Source organism: Thalassophryne amazonica, chromosome 3 (genome assembly GCF_902500255.1).
Source record: "Thalassophryne amazonica chromosome 3, fThaAma1.1, whole genome shotgun sequence".
NCBI classification, from domain to species: Eukaryota; Metazoa; Chordata; class Actinopteri; order Batrachoidiformes; family Batrachoididae; genus Thalassophryne; species Thalassophryne amazonica.
The window spans coordinates 5,387,702-5,409,004 of NC_047105.1; the positions used below are offsets into that span (position 1 = coordinate 5,387,702).

General features: G+C 41.8%; 1 protein-coding gene across 5 annotated transcripts in view; it reads right to left on the reverse strand.

Annotated features, from left to right (window-relative positions):
- The window catches only part of pxk (PX domain containing serine/threonine kinase), a 69,626-nt gene that overhangs the window by 6,950 nt on the left and 41,373 nt on the right, over positions 1-21,303 (reverse strand). For 2 of the 5 annotated variants that reach the window (XM_034165024.1, XM_034165052.1), the window contains exons 13-17: positions 20,403-20,451; positions 20,246-20,323; positions 18,493-18,579; positions 14,801-14,861; positions 14,197-14,256 (exon numbers count right to left, since the gene is read on the reverse strand). In XM_034165024.1, the coding sequence (XP_034020915.1) occupies positions 14,197-14,256; positions 14,801-14,861; positions 18,493-18,579; positions 20,246-20,323; positions 20,403-20,451 (335 nt within the window). Of the gene's footprint in view, positions 1-8,638; positions 8,702-14,196; positions 14,257-14,800; positions 14,862-18,492; positions 18,580-20,245; positions 20,324-20,402; positions 20,452-21,303 lie in introns of those variants that run through there. The other 3 variants (XM_034165031.1, XM_034165039.1, XM_034165046.1) reach the window with 3 other exon arrangements.

The following is a 21,303-nucleotide window of genomic DNA, read 5'->3' on the forward strand; positions in this document are numbered from 1 at the left end:
ACCTTTTGTCTGACTTAGTGCTTAGCTCAGATAAGATAATTATAGTGGGCGATTTTAACATCAATCAATCAATCAATCAATTTTTTTTATATAGCGCCAAATCACAACAAACAGTTGCCCCAAGGCGCTTTATATTGTAAGGCAAGGCCATACAATAATTATGTAAAACCCCAACGGTCAAAACGACCCCCTGTGAGCAAGCACTTGGCTACAGTGGGAAGGAAAAACTCCCTTTTAACAGGAAGAAACCTCCAGCAGAACCAGGCTCAGGGAGGGGCAGTCTTCTGCTGGGACTGGTTGGGGCTGAGGGAGAGAACCAGGAAAAAGACATGCTGTGGAGGGGAGCAGAGATCGATCACTAATGATTAAATGCAGAGTGGTGCATACAGAGCAAAAAGAAAAAGAAACAGTGCATCATGGGAACCCCCCAGCAGTCTACGTCTATAGCAGCATAACTAAGGGATGGTTCAGGGTCACCTGATCCAGCCCTAACTATAAGCTTTAGCAAAAAGGAAAGTTTTAAGCCTAATCTTAAAAGTAGAGAGGGTGTCTGTCTCCCTGATCTGAATTGGGAGCTGGTTCCACAGGAGAGGAGCCTGAAAGCTGAAGGCTCTGCCTCCCATTCTACTCTTACAAACCCTAGGAACTACAAGTAAGCCTGCAGTCTGAGAGCGAAGCGCTCTATTGGGGTAATATGGTACTACGAGGTCCCTAAGATAAGATGGGACCTGATTATTCAAAACCTTATAAGTAAGAAGAAGAATTTTAATTCTATTCTAGAATTAACAGGAAGCCAATGAAGAGAGGCCAATATGGGTGAGATATGCTCTCTCCTTCTAGTCCCCGTCAGTACTCTAGCTGCAGCATTTTGAATTAACTGAAGGCTTTTTAGGGAACTTTTAGGACAACCTGATAATAATGAATTACAATAGTCCAGCCTAGAGGAAATAAATGCATGAATTAGTTTTTCAGCATCACTCTGAGACAAGACCTTTCTGATTTTAGAGATATTGCGTAAATGCAAAAAAGCAGTCCTACATATTTGTTTAATATGCACTTTGAATGACATATCCTGATCAAAAATGACTCCAAGATTTCTCACAGTATTACTAGAGGTCAGGGTAATGCCATCCAGAGTAAGGATCTGGTTAGACACCATGTTTCTAAGATTTGTGGGGCCAAGTACAATAACTTCAGTTTTATCTGAGTTTAAAAGCAGGAAATTAGAGGTCATCCATGTCTTTATGTCTGTAAGACAATCCTGCAGTTTAGCTAATTGGTGTGTGTCCTCTGGCTTCATGGATAGATAAAGCTGGGTATCATCTGCGTAACAATGAAAATTTAAGCAATACCGTCTAATAATACTGCCTAAGGGAAGCATGTATAAAGTGAATAAAATTGGTCCTAGCACAGAACCTTGTGGAACTCCATAATTAACTTTAGTCTGTGAAGAAGATTCCCCATTTACATGAACAAATTGTAATCTATTAGACAAATATGATTCAAACCACCGCAGCGCAGTGCCTTTAATACCTATGGCATGCTCTAATCTCTGTAATAAAATTTTATGGTCAACAGTATCAAAAGCAGCACTGAGATCTAACAGAACAAGCACAGAGATGAGTCCACTGTCCGAGGCCATAAGAAGATCATTTGTAACCTTCACTAATGCTGTTTCTGTACTATGATGAATTCTAAAACCTGACTGAAACTCTTCAAATAGACCATTCCTCTGCAGATGATCAGTTAGCTGTTTTACAACTACCCTTTCAAGAATTTTTGAGAGAAAAGGAAGGTTGGAGATTGGCCTATAATTAGCTAAGATAGCTGGGTCAAGTGATGGCTTTTTAAGTAATGGTTTAATTACTGCCACCTTAAAAGCCTGTGGTACATAGCCAACTAACAAAGATAGATTGATCATATTTAAGATCGAAGCATTAAATAATGGTAGGGCTTCCTTGAGCAGCCTGGTAGGAATGGGGTCTAATAAACATGTTGATGGTTTGGATGAAGTAACTAATGAGAATAACTCAGACAGAACAATCGGAGAGAAAGAGTCTAACCAAATACCGGCATCACTGAAAGCAGCCAAAGATAACGATACGTCTTTGGGATGGTTATGAGTAATTTTTTCTCTAATAGTTAAATTTTGTTAGCAAAGAAAGTCATGAAGTCATTACTAGTTAAAGTTAATGGAATACTCAGCTCAATAGAGCTCTGACTCTTTGTCAGCCTGGCTACAGTGCTGAAAAGAAACCTGGGGTTGTTCTTATTTTCTTCAATTAGTGATGAGTAGAAAGATGTCCTAGCTTTACGAAGGGCTTTTTTATAGAGCAACAGACTCTTTTTCCAGGCTAAGTGAAGATCTTCTAAATTAGTGAGACGCCATTTCCTCTCCAACTTACGGGTTATCTGCTTTAAGCTACGAGTTTGTGAGTTATACCACGGAGTCAGACACTTCTGATTTAAAGCTCTCTTTTTCAGAGGAGCTACAGCATCCAAAGTTGTCTTCAATGAGGATGTAAAACTATTGACGAGATACTCTATCTCCCTTACAGAGTTTAGGTAGCTACTCTGCACTGTGTTGGTATATGGCATTAGAGAACATAAAGAAGGAATCATATCCTTAAACCTAGTTACAGCGCTTTCTGAAAGACTTCTAGTGTAATGAAACTTATTCCCCACTGCTGGGTAGTCCATCAGAGTAAATGTAAATGTTATTAAGAAATGATCAGACAGAAGGAGTTATCAGGGAATACTGTTAAGTCTTCTATTTCCATACCATAAGTCAGAACAAGATCTAAGATATGATTAAAGTGGTGGGTGGACTCATTTACTTTTTGAGCAAAGCCAATAGAGTCTAATAATAGATTAAATGCAGTGTTGAGGCTGTCATTCTCAGCATCTGTGTGGATGTTAAAATCGCCCACTATAATTATCTTATCTGAGCTAAGCACTAAGTCAGACAAAAGGTCTGAAAATTCACAGAGAAACTCACAGTAACGACCAGGTGGACGATAGATAATAACAAATAAAACTGGTTTTTGGGACTTCCAATTTGGATGGACAAGACTAAGAGACAAGCTTTCAAATGAATTAAAGCTCTGTCTGGGTTTTGGATTAATTAATAAGCTGGAATGGAAGATTGCTGCTAATCCTCCACCCCGGCCCGTGCTACGAGCATTCTGACAGTTAGTGTGACTCGGGGGTGTTGACTCATTTAAACTAACATATTCATCCTGCTGTAACCAGGTTTCTGTTAGGCAGAATAAATCAATATGTTGATCAATTATTATATCATTTACCAACAGGGACTTAGAAGAGAGAGACCTAATGTTTAATAGACCACATTTAACTGTTTTAGTCTGTGGTGCAGTTGAAGGTGCTATATTATTTTTTCTTTTGAATTTTTATGCTTAAATAGATTTTTGCTGGTTATTGGTAGTCTGGGAGCAGGCACCGTCTCTACGGGGATGGGGTAATGAGGGGATGGCAGGGGGAGAGAAGCTGCAGAGAGGTGTGTAAGACTACAACTCTGCTTCCTGGTCCCAACCCTGGATAGTCACGGTTTGGAGGATTTAAGAAAATTGGCCAGATTTCTAGAAATGAGAGCTGCTCCATCCAAAGTGGGATGGCTGCCGTCTCTCCTAACAAGACCAGGTTTTCCCCAGAAGCTTTGCCAATTATCTATGAAGCCCACCTCATTTTTTGGACACCACTCAGACAGCCAGCAATTCAAGGAGAACATGCGGCTAAACATGTCACTCCCGGTCTGATTGGGGAGGGGCCCAGAGAAAACTACAGAGTCCGACATTGTTTTTGCAAAGTTACACACCGATTCAATGTTAATTTTAGTGACCTCCGATTGGCGTAACCGGGTGTCATTACTGCCGACGTGAATTACAATCTTACCAAATTTACGCTTAGCCTTAGCCAGCAGTTTCAAATTTCCTTCAATGTCGCCTGCTCTGGCCCCCGGAAGACAATTGACTATGGTTGCTGGTGTCGCTAACTTCACATTTCTCAAAACAGAGTCGCCAATAACCAGAGTTTGATCCTCGGCGGGTGTATCGTCGAGTGGGGAAAAACGGTTAAAGATGTGAACGGGTTGGCGGTGTACACGGGGCTTCTGTTTAGGGCTACGCTTCCTCCTCACAGTCACCCAGTCGGCCTGCTTTCCCGGCTGCTCGGGATCTGCCAGGGGGGGAACTAACGGCGGCTAAGCTACCTTGGTCCGCACCGACTACAGGGGCCTTGCTAGCTGTAGAATTTTCCACGGTGCGGAGCCGAGTCTCCAATTCGCCCAGCCTGGCCTCCAAAGCTACGAATAAGCTACACTTATTACAAGTACCATTACTGCTAAAGGAGGCCGAGGAATAACTAAACATTTCACACCCAGAGCAGAAAAGTGCGGGAGAGAGAGGAGAAGCCGCCATGCTAAATCGGCTAAGAGCTAGTAGCTACGCTAAGCTAGCGGATTCCTAAAAACACGCAAAGCGAATAATGTGTAAATAATTTAGAGGTGATTCAGCAGAAGGAGTGCTTTAGTTAAGGCACGTAAAGATTACACTGGGAAACAAATCGTAATCTAGATAACTAGATCAATCTAACTGCGCAGATCAAACAGCTAACAGATACAGAAAAAACACCGCTGTGCTCCGGAACAAGAAGTGATACAATACCGCAGTGAGAGCCGACCACCAGTAGAGTCAAGTAAAAAAGTAAAAAAAAAAAAAAATAAAAATAAAAAGGTAAAAAAGTAAAAAAGTCTTGAAAAAGACTATTAGTTCAAAGTCCAAAGCAGCAGGTAGCAGTCTCTGTGTAAACAGTCCCAACAGAGAGCCAAAATTAACAGATACAGCAAAACACCGCTGTATGGTGGTGTACACAGATGCTGAGAATGACAGCCTCAACACTGCATTTAATCTATTATTAGACTCTATTGGCTTTGCTCAAAAAGTAAATGAGTCCACCCACCACTTTAATCATATCTTAGATCTTGTTCTGACTTATGGTATGGAAATAGAAGACTTAACAGTATTCCCTGAAAACTCCCTTCTGTCTGATCATTTCTTAATAACATTTACATTTACTCTGATGGACTACCCAGCAGTGGGGAATAAGTTTCATTACACTAGAAGTCTTTCAGAAAGCGCTGTAACTAGGTTTAAGGATATGATTCCTTCTTTATGTTCTCTAATGCCATATACCAACACAGTGCAGAGTAGCTACCTAAACTCTGTAAGGGAGATAGAGTATCTCGTCAATAGTTTTACATCCTCATTGAAGACAACTTTGGATGCTGTAGCTCTGAAAAAGAGAGCTTTAAATCACAAGTGTCTGACTCCGTGGTATAACTCACAAACTCGTAGCTTAAAGCAGATAACCCGTAAGTTGGAGAGGAAATGGCGTCTCACTAATTTAGAAGATCTTCACTTAGCCTGGAAAAAGAGTCTGTTGCTCTATAAAAAAGCCCTCCGTAAAGCTAGGACATCTTTCTACTCATCACTAATTGAAGAAAATAAGAACAACCCCAGGTTTCTTTTCAGCACTGTAGCCAGGCTGACAAAGAGTCAGAGCTCTATTGAGCTGAGTATTCCATTAACTTTAACTAGTAATGACTTCATGACTTTCTTTGCTAACAAAATTTTAACTATTAGAGAAAAAATTACTCATAACCATCCCAAAGACGTATCGTTATCTTTGGCTGCTTTCAGTGATGCCGGTATTTGGTTAGACTCTTTCTCTCCGATTGTTCTGTCTGAGTTATTTTCATTAGTTACTTCATCCAAACCATCAACATGTTTATTAGACCCCATTCCTACCAGGCTGCTCAAGGAAGCCCTACCATTATTTAATGCTTCGATCTTAAATATGATCAATCTATCTTTGTTAGTTGGCTATGTACCACAGGCTTTTAAGGTGGCAGTAATTAAACCATTACTTAAAAAGCCATCACTTGACCCAGCTATCTTAGCTAATTATAGGCCAATCTCCAACCTTCCTTTTCTCTCAAAAATTCTTGAAAGGGTAGTTGTAAAACAGCTAACTGATCATCTGCAGAGGAATGGTCTATTTGAAGAGTTTCAGTCAGGTTTTAGAATTCATCATAGTACAGAAACAGCATTAGTGAAGGTTACAAATGATCTTCTTATGGCCTCGGACAGTGGACTCATCTCTGTGCTTGCTCTGTTAGACCTCAGTGCTGCTTTTGATACTGTTGACCATAAAATGTTATTACAGAGATTAGAGCATGCCATAGGTATTAAAGGCACTGCGCTGCGGTGGTTTGAATCATATTTGTCTAATAGATTACAATTTGTTCATGTAAATGGGGAATCTTCTTCACAGACTAAAGTTAATTATGGAGTTCCACAAGGTTCTGTGCTAGGACCAATTTTATTCACTTTATACATGCTTCCCTTAGGCAGTATTATTAGACGGTATTGCTTAAATTTTCATTGTTACGCAGATGATACCCAGCTTTATCTATCCATGAAGCCAGAGGACACACACCAATTAGCTAAACTGCAGGATTGTCTTACAGACATAAAGACATGGATGACCTCTAATTTCCTGCTTTTAAACTCAGATAAAACTGAAGTTATTGTACTTGGCCCCACAAATCTTAGAAACATGGTGTCTAACCAGATCCTTACTCTGGATGGCATTACCCTGACCTCTAGTAATACTGTGAGAAATCTTGGAGTCATTTTTGATCAGGATATGTCATTCAAAGCGCATATTAAACAAATATGTAGGACTGCTTTTTTGCATTTACGCAATATCTCTAAAATCAGAAAGGTCTTGTCTCAGAGTGATGCTGAAAAACTAATTCATGCATTTATTTCCTCTAGGCTGGACTATTGTAATTCATTATTATCAGGTTGTCCTAAAAGTTCCCTAAAAAGCCTTCAGTTAATTCAAAATGCTGCAGCTAGAGTACTGACGGGGACTAGAAGGAGAGAGCATATTTCACCCATATTGGCCTCTCTTCATTGGCTTCCTGTTAATTCTAGAATAGAATTTAAAATTCTTCTTCTTACTTATAAGGTTTTGAATAATCAGGTCCCATCTTATCTTAGGGACCTCGTAGTACCATATCACCCCAATAGAGCGCTTCGCTCTCAGACTGCAGGCTTACTTGTAGTTCCTAGGGTTTGTAAGAGTAGAATGGGAGGCAGAGCCTTCAGCTTTCAGGCTCCTCTCCTGTGGAACCAGCTCCCAATTCAGATCAGGGAGACAGACACCCTCTCTACTTTTAAGATTAGGCTTAAAACTTTCCTTTTTGCTAAAGCTTATAGTTAGGGCTGGATCAGGTGACCCTGAACCATCCCTTAGTTATGCTGCTATAGACTTAGACTGCTGGGGGGTTCCCATGATGCACTGAGTGTTTCTTTCTCTTTTTGCTCTGTATGCACCACTCTGCATTTAATCATTAGTGATCGATCTCTGCTCCCCTCCACAGCATGTCTTTTTCCTGGTTCTCTCCCTCAGCCCCAACCAGTCCCAGCAGAAGACTGCCCCTCCCTGAGCCTGGTTCTGCTGGAGGTTTCTTCCTGTTAAAAGGGAGTTTTTCCTTGCCACTGTAGCCAAGTGCTTGCTCACAGGGGGTCGTTTTGACCGTTGGGGTTTTACATAATTATTGTATGGCCTTGCCTTACAATATAAAGCGCCTTGGGGCAACTGTTTGTTGTGATTTGGCGCTATATAAAAAAATTGATTGAATTGATTGTATGAGCAAACATGACTGTTGTTTCTCTTGTTTCCATGGTAATGACATCGGTGGATGATCTATGAGACGTCTATTAGTGATGCTGCATCATGTGATACTGAGTTTAAGGAAGGACATTTCTGAAGGGGGTAAAACACACGACTCGCCCACTGCCACCAACATGGTTCACTGTTTTATCTGCATCTCTTGGATCATTTGCAGGATTTGTCAAAAAAATTATATTATTGATATTCTGTGGAAACAACATTAAAGTCGCTGATCACAAATCTGACCTGAATCACATTGGAATGACTTTGGCATCTCTCTACATTAAACAAACATAAAACATCACCAGAACGCTTGTGTTACTGTTCTCAGGATGGGACACATTAATGCATCATTACGATGTCACATTCTACACTGTGACTTCATCATCATGAGAAAGATGGAAATCTGTATTGATTTATTATCAATGTATTGATTATTAGAATGATAAAAACCCTCCTGTATGCTAACATGAGATCATTTTAACAGTATCATCGGGTGTCTCTGCTGATTATCAGCTGTTTCAGAGGCAAACGCATCACTATGATGATGTCCCTTTAATAGTTTTATGTTGATGAAGTCATGAACTGTTTGTTTGACACAGTTCATCTGGTCTAATCTGGATTGTGAGCCGCTGTCTGACGGTCCTGGAACATATGAAGGAAATGTTCCAACATTCAGTGACATCACAGAAACCTTTACAAGCTTTGACCACTTTAAAAATGTATTTAGTCCTCAGAAATTTGAAATAATTACTTTTTTGTTTCTTCTTGTTTCTATTGAAAGATTCTCTCGTGTGGTTTAAAGAGCTCACTGACCTGAAACATGCTGGGAAAACAGGGTGTACGGCAACTTTAAAAACCTTCAAAGAGCTTCATCATCATAATCAACATGATAAATTTATTTACTTTACCCAACGACATGGTCAGAATGGAGCATGCTCTACGGTGGAGACGGCACAGGAAGAGAAGAGAGGGAGACGGTGGTTAAGTGTTCAGCCGACCAATCAGACATTTACACAGTATCACCAGAAGGAGAGAGGAAACAAGGGGAGAGGAGACACAAATACCAGCCAAACATGACAGTTATATCAGAACACGTCGAGGGCCCTATCTTGATCATCGAGAGAGAGAGCGCCAGCTAACGTAGAGAGTGGAATGCATTTGGGGCATGACCAATTCCACTTTGCCATTTACAGAGCACGTAATCCGAGTGCAAAGTTTGACACGGGACACAAACAGGGTGTATTTAGCCTCTTTATGTGCATGGTAATACACACACAGACTCACCATCTGGAGCAACAGTTTTTAATGACCCCCTCTACAGAACGAAGGCCAGTTATTAATAAAACTAAAGTCTTGCTGTCTAGAAAATTGTGCCAGCCACCTATTTAATAATGTTGGCCTGCTAAATGCCTCATCATTACCACGGGAGGGGAGGGAACCAGAGACTATTAATTGATGCCGACACATCTTTCTGGCAAGGTCACAAGTCCTCTCTATGTCCATTTTTAGGAAATGCCATCTTGTAACTGGACACTAGTCACATGAATACCTTCAGTCGCTGACATGATTAGAAACAAACACACAAAAAAACACTCATCTGGGACGCTTCCCCCCTGCAGGCAGTGTACAAGGTGTAATGTGTTAACACAGCTGCCAAAATGGAAATCAACACACAGCACAACTGGTGTATTTCAGGGTACGAGTGGGGTGCATCTGAATGTGGTGCCCCGCTGTGTAGATGGCAGTTTTCTGCCAAAGGAATGAATCTGCTCATGCATAAGGTCCAAGTACATGAGCAGATCATTAACGGGAGCCACATCCAAAGCAAACAATACGTCTGTCCAAAACCACATCTAGTTCTTCAACAGTAAACTTACCGTATTCGTGTGACAGAGCGCCCTTCTACCTGAGGAGGGGCAAATCACGGCCAAATACTACTTTTGTTGGACCACCCATAAATACAATATAATTTACTTAATTGAAACAGTTTGCACAGTGTTATATTAATGCAGGAAACCCTGGCTCTGATAGCCGCTTAAAAGGTTCCTACCTGTTTAAAACCAGGTGAGTCTCTGCACTTAAAGGACATGTCTCATATTTTTTAAGGTCCCAGTTAGTAAGACAACATAAAAGTACTCATGACTGTAAGTCTCTCTCTCTCTAATAATTTGTGATCTCTGATGTACAACCCCAATTCCAATGAAGTTGGGACGTTGTGTAAAATGTAAATAAAAACAGAATACAATGATTTGCAAAACCTCTTCAACCTATAATCAATTGAAAACACCACAAAGACAAAATATTTAATGTTCAAACTGATAAACTTTATTGTTTGTGTGCAAATATTTGCTCATTTTGAAATGGATGCCTGCAACACGTTTCAAAAAAGTTGGGATGGGGCAACAAAAGACTGGGAAAGTTGATGAATGCTCAAAGAACACCTAATTGGAAACAGGTGAGTGTCATGATTGGGTATAAAAGGAGCATCCCCAAAAGGCTCAATCGTTCACAAGCAAAGATGGGGTGACAATCACCACTTTGTGAACAACTGCATGAAAAAATAGTCTAACAGTTTAAGAATAATGTTTCTCAACGTTCAATTGCAAGGAATTTAGGGATTCCATCATCTACAGTCCATAATATAATCAGAAGATTCAGAGAATCTGGAGAACTTTTTCAGGGACGTCCTTGCTTATTTCAGCAAGACAATGCCAAGTCACATTCTGCACGTGTTACAACAGTGTGGCTTCATGGTAAATGAGTGCGGGTACTAGACTGGCCTGTCTGCAGTCCAGACCTGTCACCCATTGAAAATGTGTGGCGCATTATGAAGCACAAAATACGACAACAGAGACCCCAGACTCTTGAACAACTGAAGTCGTACATCAACCATCCCTGGTTCTCAAGACCAGGCACCTAAGTGGCTCTACTCTACTCTTTTTTCCTTTTTAGATATTTAGATATACCTTTATATACTAAAATTTTAACTATTAGAGAAAAAATTATTCATAACCATCCCAAAGACATATCTTTATGTTCGACTGCTTTCAGTAATGCCGGTATTTGGTTAGACTCTTTCTCTCCGATTTTTCTGTCTGAGTTATTTTCATTAGTTACTTCCTCCAAACCATCAACATGTCTATTAGACCCCATTCCTACCAGGCTGCTCAAGGAAGCCCTACCATTAATTAATACTTCGATCTTAAATATGATCAATCTATCTTTATTAGTTGGCTATGTACCACAGGCTTTTAAGGTGGCAGTAATTAAACCGTTACTTAAAAAGCCATCACTTGACCCAGCTATCTTAGCTAATTATAGGCCAATCTCCAACCTACCTTTCCTCTCAAAAATTCTTGAAAGGGTAGTTGTAAAACAGCTAACTGATCATCTGCAGAGGAATGGTCTATTTGAAGAGTTTCAGTCAGGTTTCAGAATTCATCATAGTACAGAAACAGCATTAGTGAAGGTTACAAATTATCTTCTTATGGCCTCAGACAGTGGACTCATCTCTGTGCTTGTTCTGTTAGACCTCAGTGCTGCTTTTGATACTGTTGACCATAAAATTTTATTACAGAGATTACAGCATGCCATAGGTATTAAAGGCACTGCGCTGCGGTGGTTTGAATCATATTTATCTAATAGATTACAATTTGTTCATGTAAATGGGGAATCTTCTTCACGGACTAAGGTTAATTATGGAGTTCCACAAGGTTCTCTGCTAGGACCGATTTTATTCACTTTATGCGTGCTTCCCTTAGGCAGTATTATTAGAAAGAATTGCTTAAATTTTCATTGTTACGCAGATGATACCCAGCTTTATCTATCCATGAAGCCAGAGGACACACACCAATTAGTTAAACTGCAGGAATGTCTTTCAGACATAAAGACATGGATGACCTCTAATTTCCTGCTTTTAAATTCAGATAAAACTGAAGTTATTGTACATGGCCCCACAAATCTTAGAAACATGGTGTCTAACCAGATCCTTACTCTGGATGGCATTACCCTGACCTCCAGTAATGCTGTGAGAAATCTTGGTGTCATTTTTGATCAGGATATGTCCTTCAATGCGCATATTAAGCAAATATGTAGGACTGCTTTTTTGCATTTGCGCAATATCTCTAAAATTAGAAAGGTCTTGTCTCAGAGTGATGCTGAAAAACTAATTCATGCATTTATTTCTTCTAGGCTGGACTATTGTAATTCATTATTATCAGGTTGTCCTAAAAGTTCCCTGAAAAGCCTTCAGTTAATTCAAAATGCTGCAGCTAGCGTACTGACGGGGACTAGAAGGAGAGAGCATATTTCACCCATATTGGCCTCTCTTCATTGGCTCCCTGTTAATTCCAGAATAGAATTTAAAATTCTTCTTCTTACTTATAAGGTTTTGAATAATCAGGTCCCATCTTTTCTTAGGGACCTCATAGTACCATATCACCCCAATAGAGCGCTTCACTCTCAGACTGCAGGCTTACTTGTAGTTCCTAGGGTTTTTAATAGTAGAATGGGAGGCAGAGCCTTCAGCTTTCACGCTCCTCTCCTGTGGAACCAGCTCCCAATTCAGATCAGGGAGACAGACACCCTCTCTACTTTTAAGATTAGGCTTAAAACTTTCCTTTTTGGAAAAGCTTATAGTTAGGGCTGGATCAGGTGACCCTGAACCATCCCGTAGTTATGCTGCTATAGACTTAGACTGCTGGGGGGTTCCCATGATGCACTGAGTGTTTCTTTCTCTTTTTGTTCTGTATGCACCACTCTGCTTTTAATCACTGGTGATTGATCTCTGCTCTCTTCCACAGCATGTCTTTTTCCTGATTCTCTCCCCTCAGCCCCAACCAGTCCCAGCAGAAGACTGCCCCTCCCTGGGCCTGGTTCTGCTGGAGGTTTCTTCCTGTTAAAAGGGAGTTTTTCCTTCCCACTGTTGCCAAGTGCTTGCTCACAGGGGGTCGTTTTGACCGTTGGGGTTTTTCTGTAATTATTGCATGGCTTTTGCCTTACAATATAACGCACCTTGGAGCGACTGTTTGTTGTGATTTGGCGCTATATAAATAAAATTGATTTCATTTGATACTAGCATAGTTCCACCTTAGAATTGGAATATAATATATAAGATATACCTTACTGAATTTTCATCAAGCAAGAATGGGAAAGAATTCCACCTACAAAGCTTCAACAATATTGAGTGTTGTTAGAAGGAAAGGTGATGTAACACAGTGCTAAACATACCACTGTTCCAGCTTTTTTGAAACATGTTGCAGGCATCCATTTCAAAATGAGCAAATATTTGTGTGCACAAAGCTGATCCTGGAGCAGAGATGGTTACTGACAGGATGCGTTTGTGGCTCATGGCCATGCAGGTGCACAGAAACCTTCACAAACCTGCAGCTTTTACCATGACTGCATCAAAATTAACAGTCATCACTTAAAAACGAGTCACCATAATACGACATCACGTTTATGTCAACTTTGGAATTAATCTGTGCCGCCGTTCTTAATGTTATCAGCTGCATTCCATTGAAGCGCATGCTGGGACGCTTCTAGCAGCTACGTCACTTGTCGGAAACACCCGAGTACTCATGAGTACTTTGTTTCCGGACATCTCCGCAGCTGTTTGCTGTGAAAGCCGTATACTTTGAAATCGGTTACAGAAGTGCACACAGTAATCCCGGTGGATCATCAGATGGTCACGAACAGTCTGAATCTAAATTGTTATGATTTTGCTGCAACATGTCCTTTAAGTAACCTGATTCTTGCTTTACTTTTTTGTCCTTGTCAAAGACACGTAAAAATATGTTTCCCCATCAGCCTCACTGACTGCTGACATGTAAACCTTCACAAAGTTAGTCATTGTCCTGGAACACTTCCCGTTTCATTTCAATTTAATGTTACTAGTGCACACTGATGACATTGTTGAGGTCACAAAATTAATTTAATTTTGAGTGGATGTTTAGCCAACCTTCATCAAAGGGGGGGGGGGGGGGGGGGGGGCGCTGATGCTCTGCCAGGGACAGTCCAACGCGCAAATACATTAACTTATAATCAAAATACTGTGTTACAGGATCAGGTCTGGGATCGTGTGCTGGCAGGATCCACCACAGTACAGAACCACCCTGGATATCGCCTGGTAATCACCGATCCATCCTCACCAACACACAACGCAATTGCTAAAGAGACGCCTCCGTACGTTCAGAACCGTCAGAAACAGCCGCGTCGCCACGGGTCAGTTTGCAGACGAGGAATCTCTGCTTTTTTTTTTCTGGAAGGCTGCCGCTGGCGTTCCCACTCAGGAGGTTTCAACACAAGTGCAGTTCATGTTTGTTGATGTTCTGTTAGCAGTTCTGTGGTTGGATGATTGCAAATCATATTTATTAATCAGCACTGAAACAATTAATGCAACAATCAATAAGTAACGTTCCCGGTGTGACGTACCTGTGGTAGAAGGGGGAGTGGGGGAGGATGGGGAGGTATAAGGAGAACTGGCACCAGAGCCTGCAAAAAAAAAACAACTTGAGCTTAATTAACAAAACTGCAAAATTTCCAGAAAATTTATGAAACATCTTTTAAGAAAATCAGCAGACTGTGATTTTTTTTTTTTTTTTTTTTTTTACTCTCCTGGGGCTGGGGGGGGCTTTAGAATAAGTCAAAGTCAATGACAATCTTTGTGTAGGTTGACAGTGACTTCAGGAATCTATATGCACAATTATAGAAATAATTAATGAGCCATGTTTTCCAGCGCTTTTGGTCCTTTTTTTTTTTTTTTTTTAATGGGGGGGTAGCCTGGGGGACCCTGAGAACAATTCAAGGATAATAACATTTTTTCTGCCTGTATTCAGCCTCCAAAAGAATAGTTATGCAAAATTAGAGGAGAAGGTTACTAAAAAGGTTTTGTGTAATAAACAATGTGAAAATGCCCCCTAGTGCCTAACTGCGCTACATGTAAGTACATGTAAGAAGAGTCAGCGTTCCATGAAAGGTCAATTAATAGAACCGATGAGGAGGTCTTCTGTCCATGAGGACGCCAGCGGCAACTTACCAGAGTTGTTGTTCCTGACAGACGTGTCTTCGTCATTTTCGTACGCTGACTGTCGGCACTTCTGCAAACACACAAACACACTCCTGTTATGAAACACTTTGAAGGACGTTTGAAGATTGAACCGTCTGCAGGTTCGTCATCAGTCAAAACACCTCAGCATAGGAGAACAGTCTTGAGATGTAGCTGAACACGTCTGGACTTCCCAATGTTGGGAAATATTTCAGTGTACATTAAAAGTAACGTAACGTGGAATAACCTCGTGTCAGACGAGGCATCCTGCCTCTGTGAGGGAACTTCATGTTGCGACCTAAGGCCTCAAGGTTCCTTTGCTCAGCTAGGATCCAGCCTAGCTGGACTAATTACTCTGTCCCGCTCCCGCTGAATTTCAGACCGTTACCGCCCGCACCCACAACATGTGTGTTACACTCCCGCCCAGTCCCGCAATGTACCTGTCCAATCCAGCTCACACCTGCACAACGCTGAGAACATATGCGCGTACAATAGAGATGCATTCATTTTGTGTCTCCTCCCGTCTCGTGGGAGGAAAGGTCATTTAGGCTTATTAATAACGAGATTCATGTGGTTGTTTGATTCAATATAGTTTCATGTGACAGTTCAGTTACTGACAGTACAGTAACTGAACCGCTGCACTGTGTCTGTATCTCTCTCTGTAAACTCCTGTTAATGTCCTCTGCTCCTGTTAAATTATTTAAGATGAAAATAGTGTGTGGCACTGCATACTTTACACTATTCTCCTTTGTAAACTGAGTCATCCTGTCGTTTCCCTTCCCGCAATGTTTTTTTAACCGCTCAGTCCCACCCACAGTGAAGTTCTGATCGCATGCTCCCGGACAATTTGCATTGGGTCCCACAGGACCCAGCGGGACCCAATCCCAATGCAGCCCTTTACTTTAGCGCTCTCTCTACATCACACATGGCAAATTCAGTATTTCCCTTAAACATTACATTAATAACCCATCCATCCATCCATCCATTTTCTTCGGCTTTATCCGGAGTCGGGTCGCAGGGGCAGCAGCTCAAGCAAAGCCGCCCAGACCTCCCGATCCACACACACCTCCCCCAGCTCCCCCGGGGGAACCCCGCGGTGTTCCCAAACCAGTCGAAAGACATAGTCCCTCCAGCGTGTCCTGGGTCTTCCCCGGCGCCTCCTCCCAATGGGACGTGCCCGGAACACCTCTCCAGCGAGGCGTCCAGGGGGCATCAGGAAAAGATGCCTGAGCCACCTCAGCTGGCTCCTTTCGACGTGGAGGAACAACGGGTCGACTCCGAGCTCCTCCCGAGTGACCGAGCTCCTCACCCTATCTCTAAGGGAGCGCCCAGCTACCCTGCAGAGGAAACTCATCTTGGGCGCTTGTACTCGCGATTTCGTTCTTTCGGTCATAAGCCAAATCTCATGACCATAGGTGAGGATCAGAACGTAGATTGATCGGTAAATAAAGAGCTTTGCCCCCCTGCTCAGCTCTCTCTTCACCACGATGATCCGATACAGCGACCGCATCACTGCGGACACTGCACCGATCCGTCTGTCGATCTCACGCTCCATCCGTCTCTCGCTCATGAACAAGACCCCGAGATACTTAAACTCCTCCACTTGAGGCAAGGACACTCCACCAACAATGTAAATGCCAATGAACGCCAATGAAAAACACAACCAAATACCCACTAATCTGGATCAATATTAACTTCAGTGCATCCAGAGCACTCTCTCACACAAACAATGTTCTGTAAAGTAAATGTTATTTTTTTGTGTGATTTGACAGCATGCAATCATCTAACTGACGATTACATTTTTAGTCTTACGGTCACTGTGGCTGACATCAGTACAGTCAGACGTTTTAATAGAAGGCATCAGAATCTGACATCTACTTCACAGATTCTGACCAAGCATAAAAAAAATACAAAAAATAAAATAAAAAATCTGTAGTTTTGTCTACTAGTCTGGTTTACAGGTTTTGTCCTCTGTGGGCAGGGAATTGTTAATGTTTAATTTGTCATTTTGAGTTGAAGGTAAAACTATCTAGATTTTTTATTTATGTTTCATTTTTCAATTGTATTTGTTCAGTTCATGTTCTTCTTTGATGCATAATACCTTAGCTTCTTCTGGTGTACCTAACAGTTTTATGTAAACTCTGCAGTTAGAGGTCCATGTTCCTTGGATTTTGTTTTGTTTCTTTAGTAGACAGGCTTTTCTAGCTATATCTGCATTTTTTTTGGTCAGATGATCGTTTATGTATACCTTGGTCCCTTTAAGTTTCTTTCCCTGCTTTAATATGGTTAACTTATGTTTCCTATTAACAAACCTTACTATTATTGCTGATTTTTGTTGCTTGTCTTTTCTGGGCTTCTTCTTCAGCATGAAGCTTCATGAGGCCAAAGAAGACTTGACAGACGGCATCTATATCCGCTTCAGAACCGACGGAGGTCTGTTTAACTTGCGGCACCTTCTGTCCCACACTAAGATCACAGAACAGCTAATCATGGAGCTGCTCTTCGCAGATGACTGCGCCCTCGTCGCCCATACGGAGCAAGCCTTGCAGCACATTGTCAACTGTTTTGCTGAAGCAGCAAGAGCCTTCGGCCTCACCATCAGCCTGAGAAAGACAGAAGTGCTATATCAACCGGTCCCCCATACAGCATATACCCCACCCCAAATCAACATCAAGGGTACCAGCCTGAATGCAGTAGAGCACTTCACGTATCTCGGTAGTGTTATCTCAAACGACGCATCTGTTGCCAAGGACCTAGACAGTCGCCTTGCCAAGGCCAGCAGTTCTTTTGGTCGACTCTCAAAGAAAGTCTGGCAGAATCATGCACTGCGCCTTTCCACAAAAGTGCAGGTCTACAGAGCCATTGTGGTCCCTACCCTCCTGTATGGAGCTGAAACCTGGGTTCTGTATCGCCAGCAGATCAGATTACTGGAACGCTTTCATCAGCGTTGTCTCCGAAACATCTTCGGGATCAAGTGGCAGGACTACGTCTCAAATGAGGACATCCTTACCAGAGCCAAATTGCACAGCATGGAGTCTATTATACTCAAACAACAGCTTCGTTGGGCAGGTCACGTAGCCAGGATGGATGATACACGCATGCCAAAATTAATTCTCTTTGGCGAGCTCAAGGAAGGGAGATGAAACCAAGGGGCCCCCAAAAAGCGCTATAAGGACCAGCTGAAGAAACAGCTTTCCCTTGCAGGCATTCAGCATCAGTCATGGCAGCATCTAGCTACAGATAGACTCAGCTGGCGTTCCAGCATCAAATCCGCCAGCCTGAAGTTTGAGGCAGAAAGAAGTGAGGCCTCACGCCAGAAGCGTCAAAGACAGAACGAGCGGGCAGCAGCACAAGCCCAGCCTACTCAAGTGTTCATTTGCCCCAAGTGTAACAGGTCTTGTACATCCCGCATCGGACTTTTCAGCCACCAGAGGGCTTGTAGAAAATAAACAAAATAAATAAATAAATAAATAAATAAATAAAAAGGCCTTCCCACTATCCTTGCAAGCGAGGAAACTGCCAACAACAACAACAATTTTTAACGCTGACTCCACCAGATACAGTGCAACTGGAACAACAGCCTACTGTAAATCTCTTCAAAAATAAGACAAATAATAATGAAAATAATATTAAAAAATAATAAGTGACTGTATGCGGCAGGGAGAAGATGGTGCATTTTGTACCTTCCTGGCCAGAATCTTCCTCCTCTTCCGCTCTTCCTCTGAGCCGTGGTGAGACTGAGCTCTTGTCAAACGCTTGTGCTGATGAAGCTTCAAAGACAAAAATAAATAAATAAAAAGCCACATTATAATCCTCAACAAAAGTACCGTTCACAAAAAAAAAAAAAAAATCACAAAAAAATTGTTACAGGAGGGAAACTTCTGAAAAAACAAAAAGTTCACGCTCTTTACTTCATCTATTCACTCTGACAGGGATGGGTCTTTTAAAAATTTTTATGCTGCTACTACTCTTAGCAGTAATACTTACTGGTCAGGTACTTTAAGGGTATTCTAAACAGTACTTTTTGAACACACACACACACACACACACACACACACACACACACACACACACACACACACACACACACACACACACAAACTGATTAAGACTAGCATTATTTTTTATATACCATTGAACAAATAGTGAAATGCAACAAGTGCAACTGCACGTTTGAGCATTTAATTCTCTCCGCCATCATTGGTTCTTTGTGCACGCAAGTGAGAGAGATGGGCAGAAAGACAGAGAGACAGAGAAGCTGGTCACTGCACCGTGCGCGCGCACGCGCGCACACACACACACACACACACAAAGACACAGACAGACAGAGCTCTCTTCTATGGAACAATGATAAATTTACTTAATTGCTCCAGTACCGAAAGCAGCAGAGTTTGTCGATATTTCGGACTTTAATAAACAAGCTCCAGGGCCAGCTTAATACTGGGTTTCGGTACCCATCCCTATGAGTGAAAGGGAGCTACATGAATACATTTGGGAAAGCTATAAATCTATGTACAGAGTGCAGCAGCTATGAGCAGTGAATGTGTGGAGTTGTGTCAGTCCACATAGCCCTAAAAACTGGAGGCGGGGCCACATGGTTATGTATGAGGGCCCTGCAGCTGCAGCAACAAGACAGGGCATAGAGTGACCCCGCCCCTACAGGAGGCGACATGAATAGCGATAGGTTTGATGTTTGATATCTGGCTACCAGGAGGTGAGACGAGACTACAGAACAGCGGGATGTCGTGAGGCTGCTGCCCGGCGGGCACACAGTGTGCACTATATTCATATAAAGATGTTTTCATTTAAATTTTATATAGCACCTGATCATCCTTGAAAACAGGGTTGATTGTGGATCCGTGTGCAGTCTCTGATGGAGAACTTCAGCAGTCTGTGCTTGGATCCTTCTGCTTCTCTACAAACACCACTTCAGGCGGCAGCACCCACTGCTCCCAAGGGTTTTTGTACGGTTGCTATGCCAACACTCTCCTTCCCGTAAAACTTTGGTTCAAATCCCAGCCTGACCGGAAAAATTACTAAGGGCCCTTGGGTAAGGTTCTTAATCCCCTAGTTGCTCTCAGTGTGTCGTGAGCGCCTTGTATGGCAGCAGCCTGACATCAGGGTGAATGTGAGGCATTATTGTAAAGCGCTTTGAGCGTCTAATGCAGAAAAGTGCTATATAAATGCAGTCCATTTACCATGAGAGTGCACACCGTACCAACCACTCATCCACAGATCTTCACTGCTATCACAGTTTTAATGGTAAACAGCCAAAAAATAAAGTCAACACTGTCGGAATTTTGTGAAAATCCCTGAATTACAGAACGAACAAATCTGAAAAGAATCCAGGACAGAGGTATGAACATTTCAGGTCTTTGGAACAGATGATGGACAACATTAGAAGATAATTGTGTGTCATGATGTTCCGTTCCTCACCACTCTCTGCTCCTCCTGCAGCCTCCTCTCCAGACTCTCCTTCGCCACCTTCAGCGCCTCCTTTAACCTGCCGGGAATCTGAGCGTCCGGAAGTAAACAGTTATTTTTCCTTTATTTTTATTCATGTTCACATTCAGAGTCAGAGAAACTCTCTCACCTTGATCTGGAGTTTGTCTGAATGATGGAGCTGGACGTCACTGAAAAGCCTGCAAAATAACAACAGTGATGTTTGAGCATGTTTAGACCATTTGAAATAAATTCAGCTGATGACAGCGACGTCTGCAGGGTTTTCTAAGAAACTTTAGCAAGGGGGTGACACCAGATGTGACTGAGCGGGGGTGGGGGGTGAGCTTTAGAAAATTTGATGTCAAAATGGGGAATTCTGAGGCTTCTTGAAGGACCGGAACAACAACAGAGCGTGGGAGCTGTGTGAAATAGTACCTTTACACATTCTTACTGTCATTTTACCACGTTTTTAGTATTTTGGAAAAAAAAATACACTCTTTGTTACGAACAGGCTGGATATTTCCTGGCGTCAATGTTACGTATTTAGGGAAGAATCGATCACAGACAGGAAGGCTGTATGCTATGAATAATACAAAAAAAGATCTGTCCCGCACACAGCAACCGATGGGAGGACACGTTTCTACGGTTTTCACCTACAAACTCCTCAGACTTAAATTAAAAACGCTGTCATTTCAAAGGAAGAGGAGAAATCATTTCCAGTGTGTATTTTAAGTTTCTGGAGTACTCAGATTCCAGAAAATATTTTACGTTTCTGGATTCCTCAGTTCCTGGCACATATTACTGTATAAGCTTTGGAATTCCTCAAAATCCTGCAAATATTTTAAGTTTCTGGATTCTTCTTTCCGGCACATATTTTATTTTATTTTTTTTTGATTCCTCAGTTTCTGGCATGTATTGTGCGCTTCTGAATTCCTCAGATTCTTGCAAATATTTTAACTTTCTGGATTCCTTAGTTCCCAGCACATATTGTAAGCTTCAGGATTCCTCCGATTACAGCAAATATTTAAATTTGCTGGATTCCTCAATTTCTG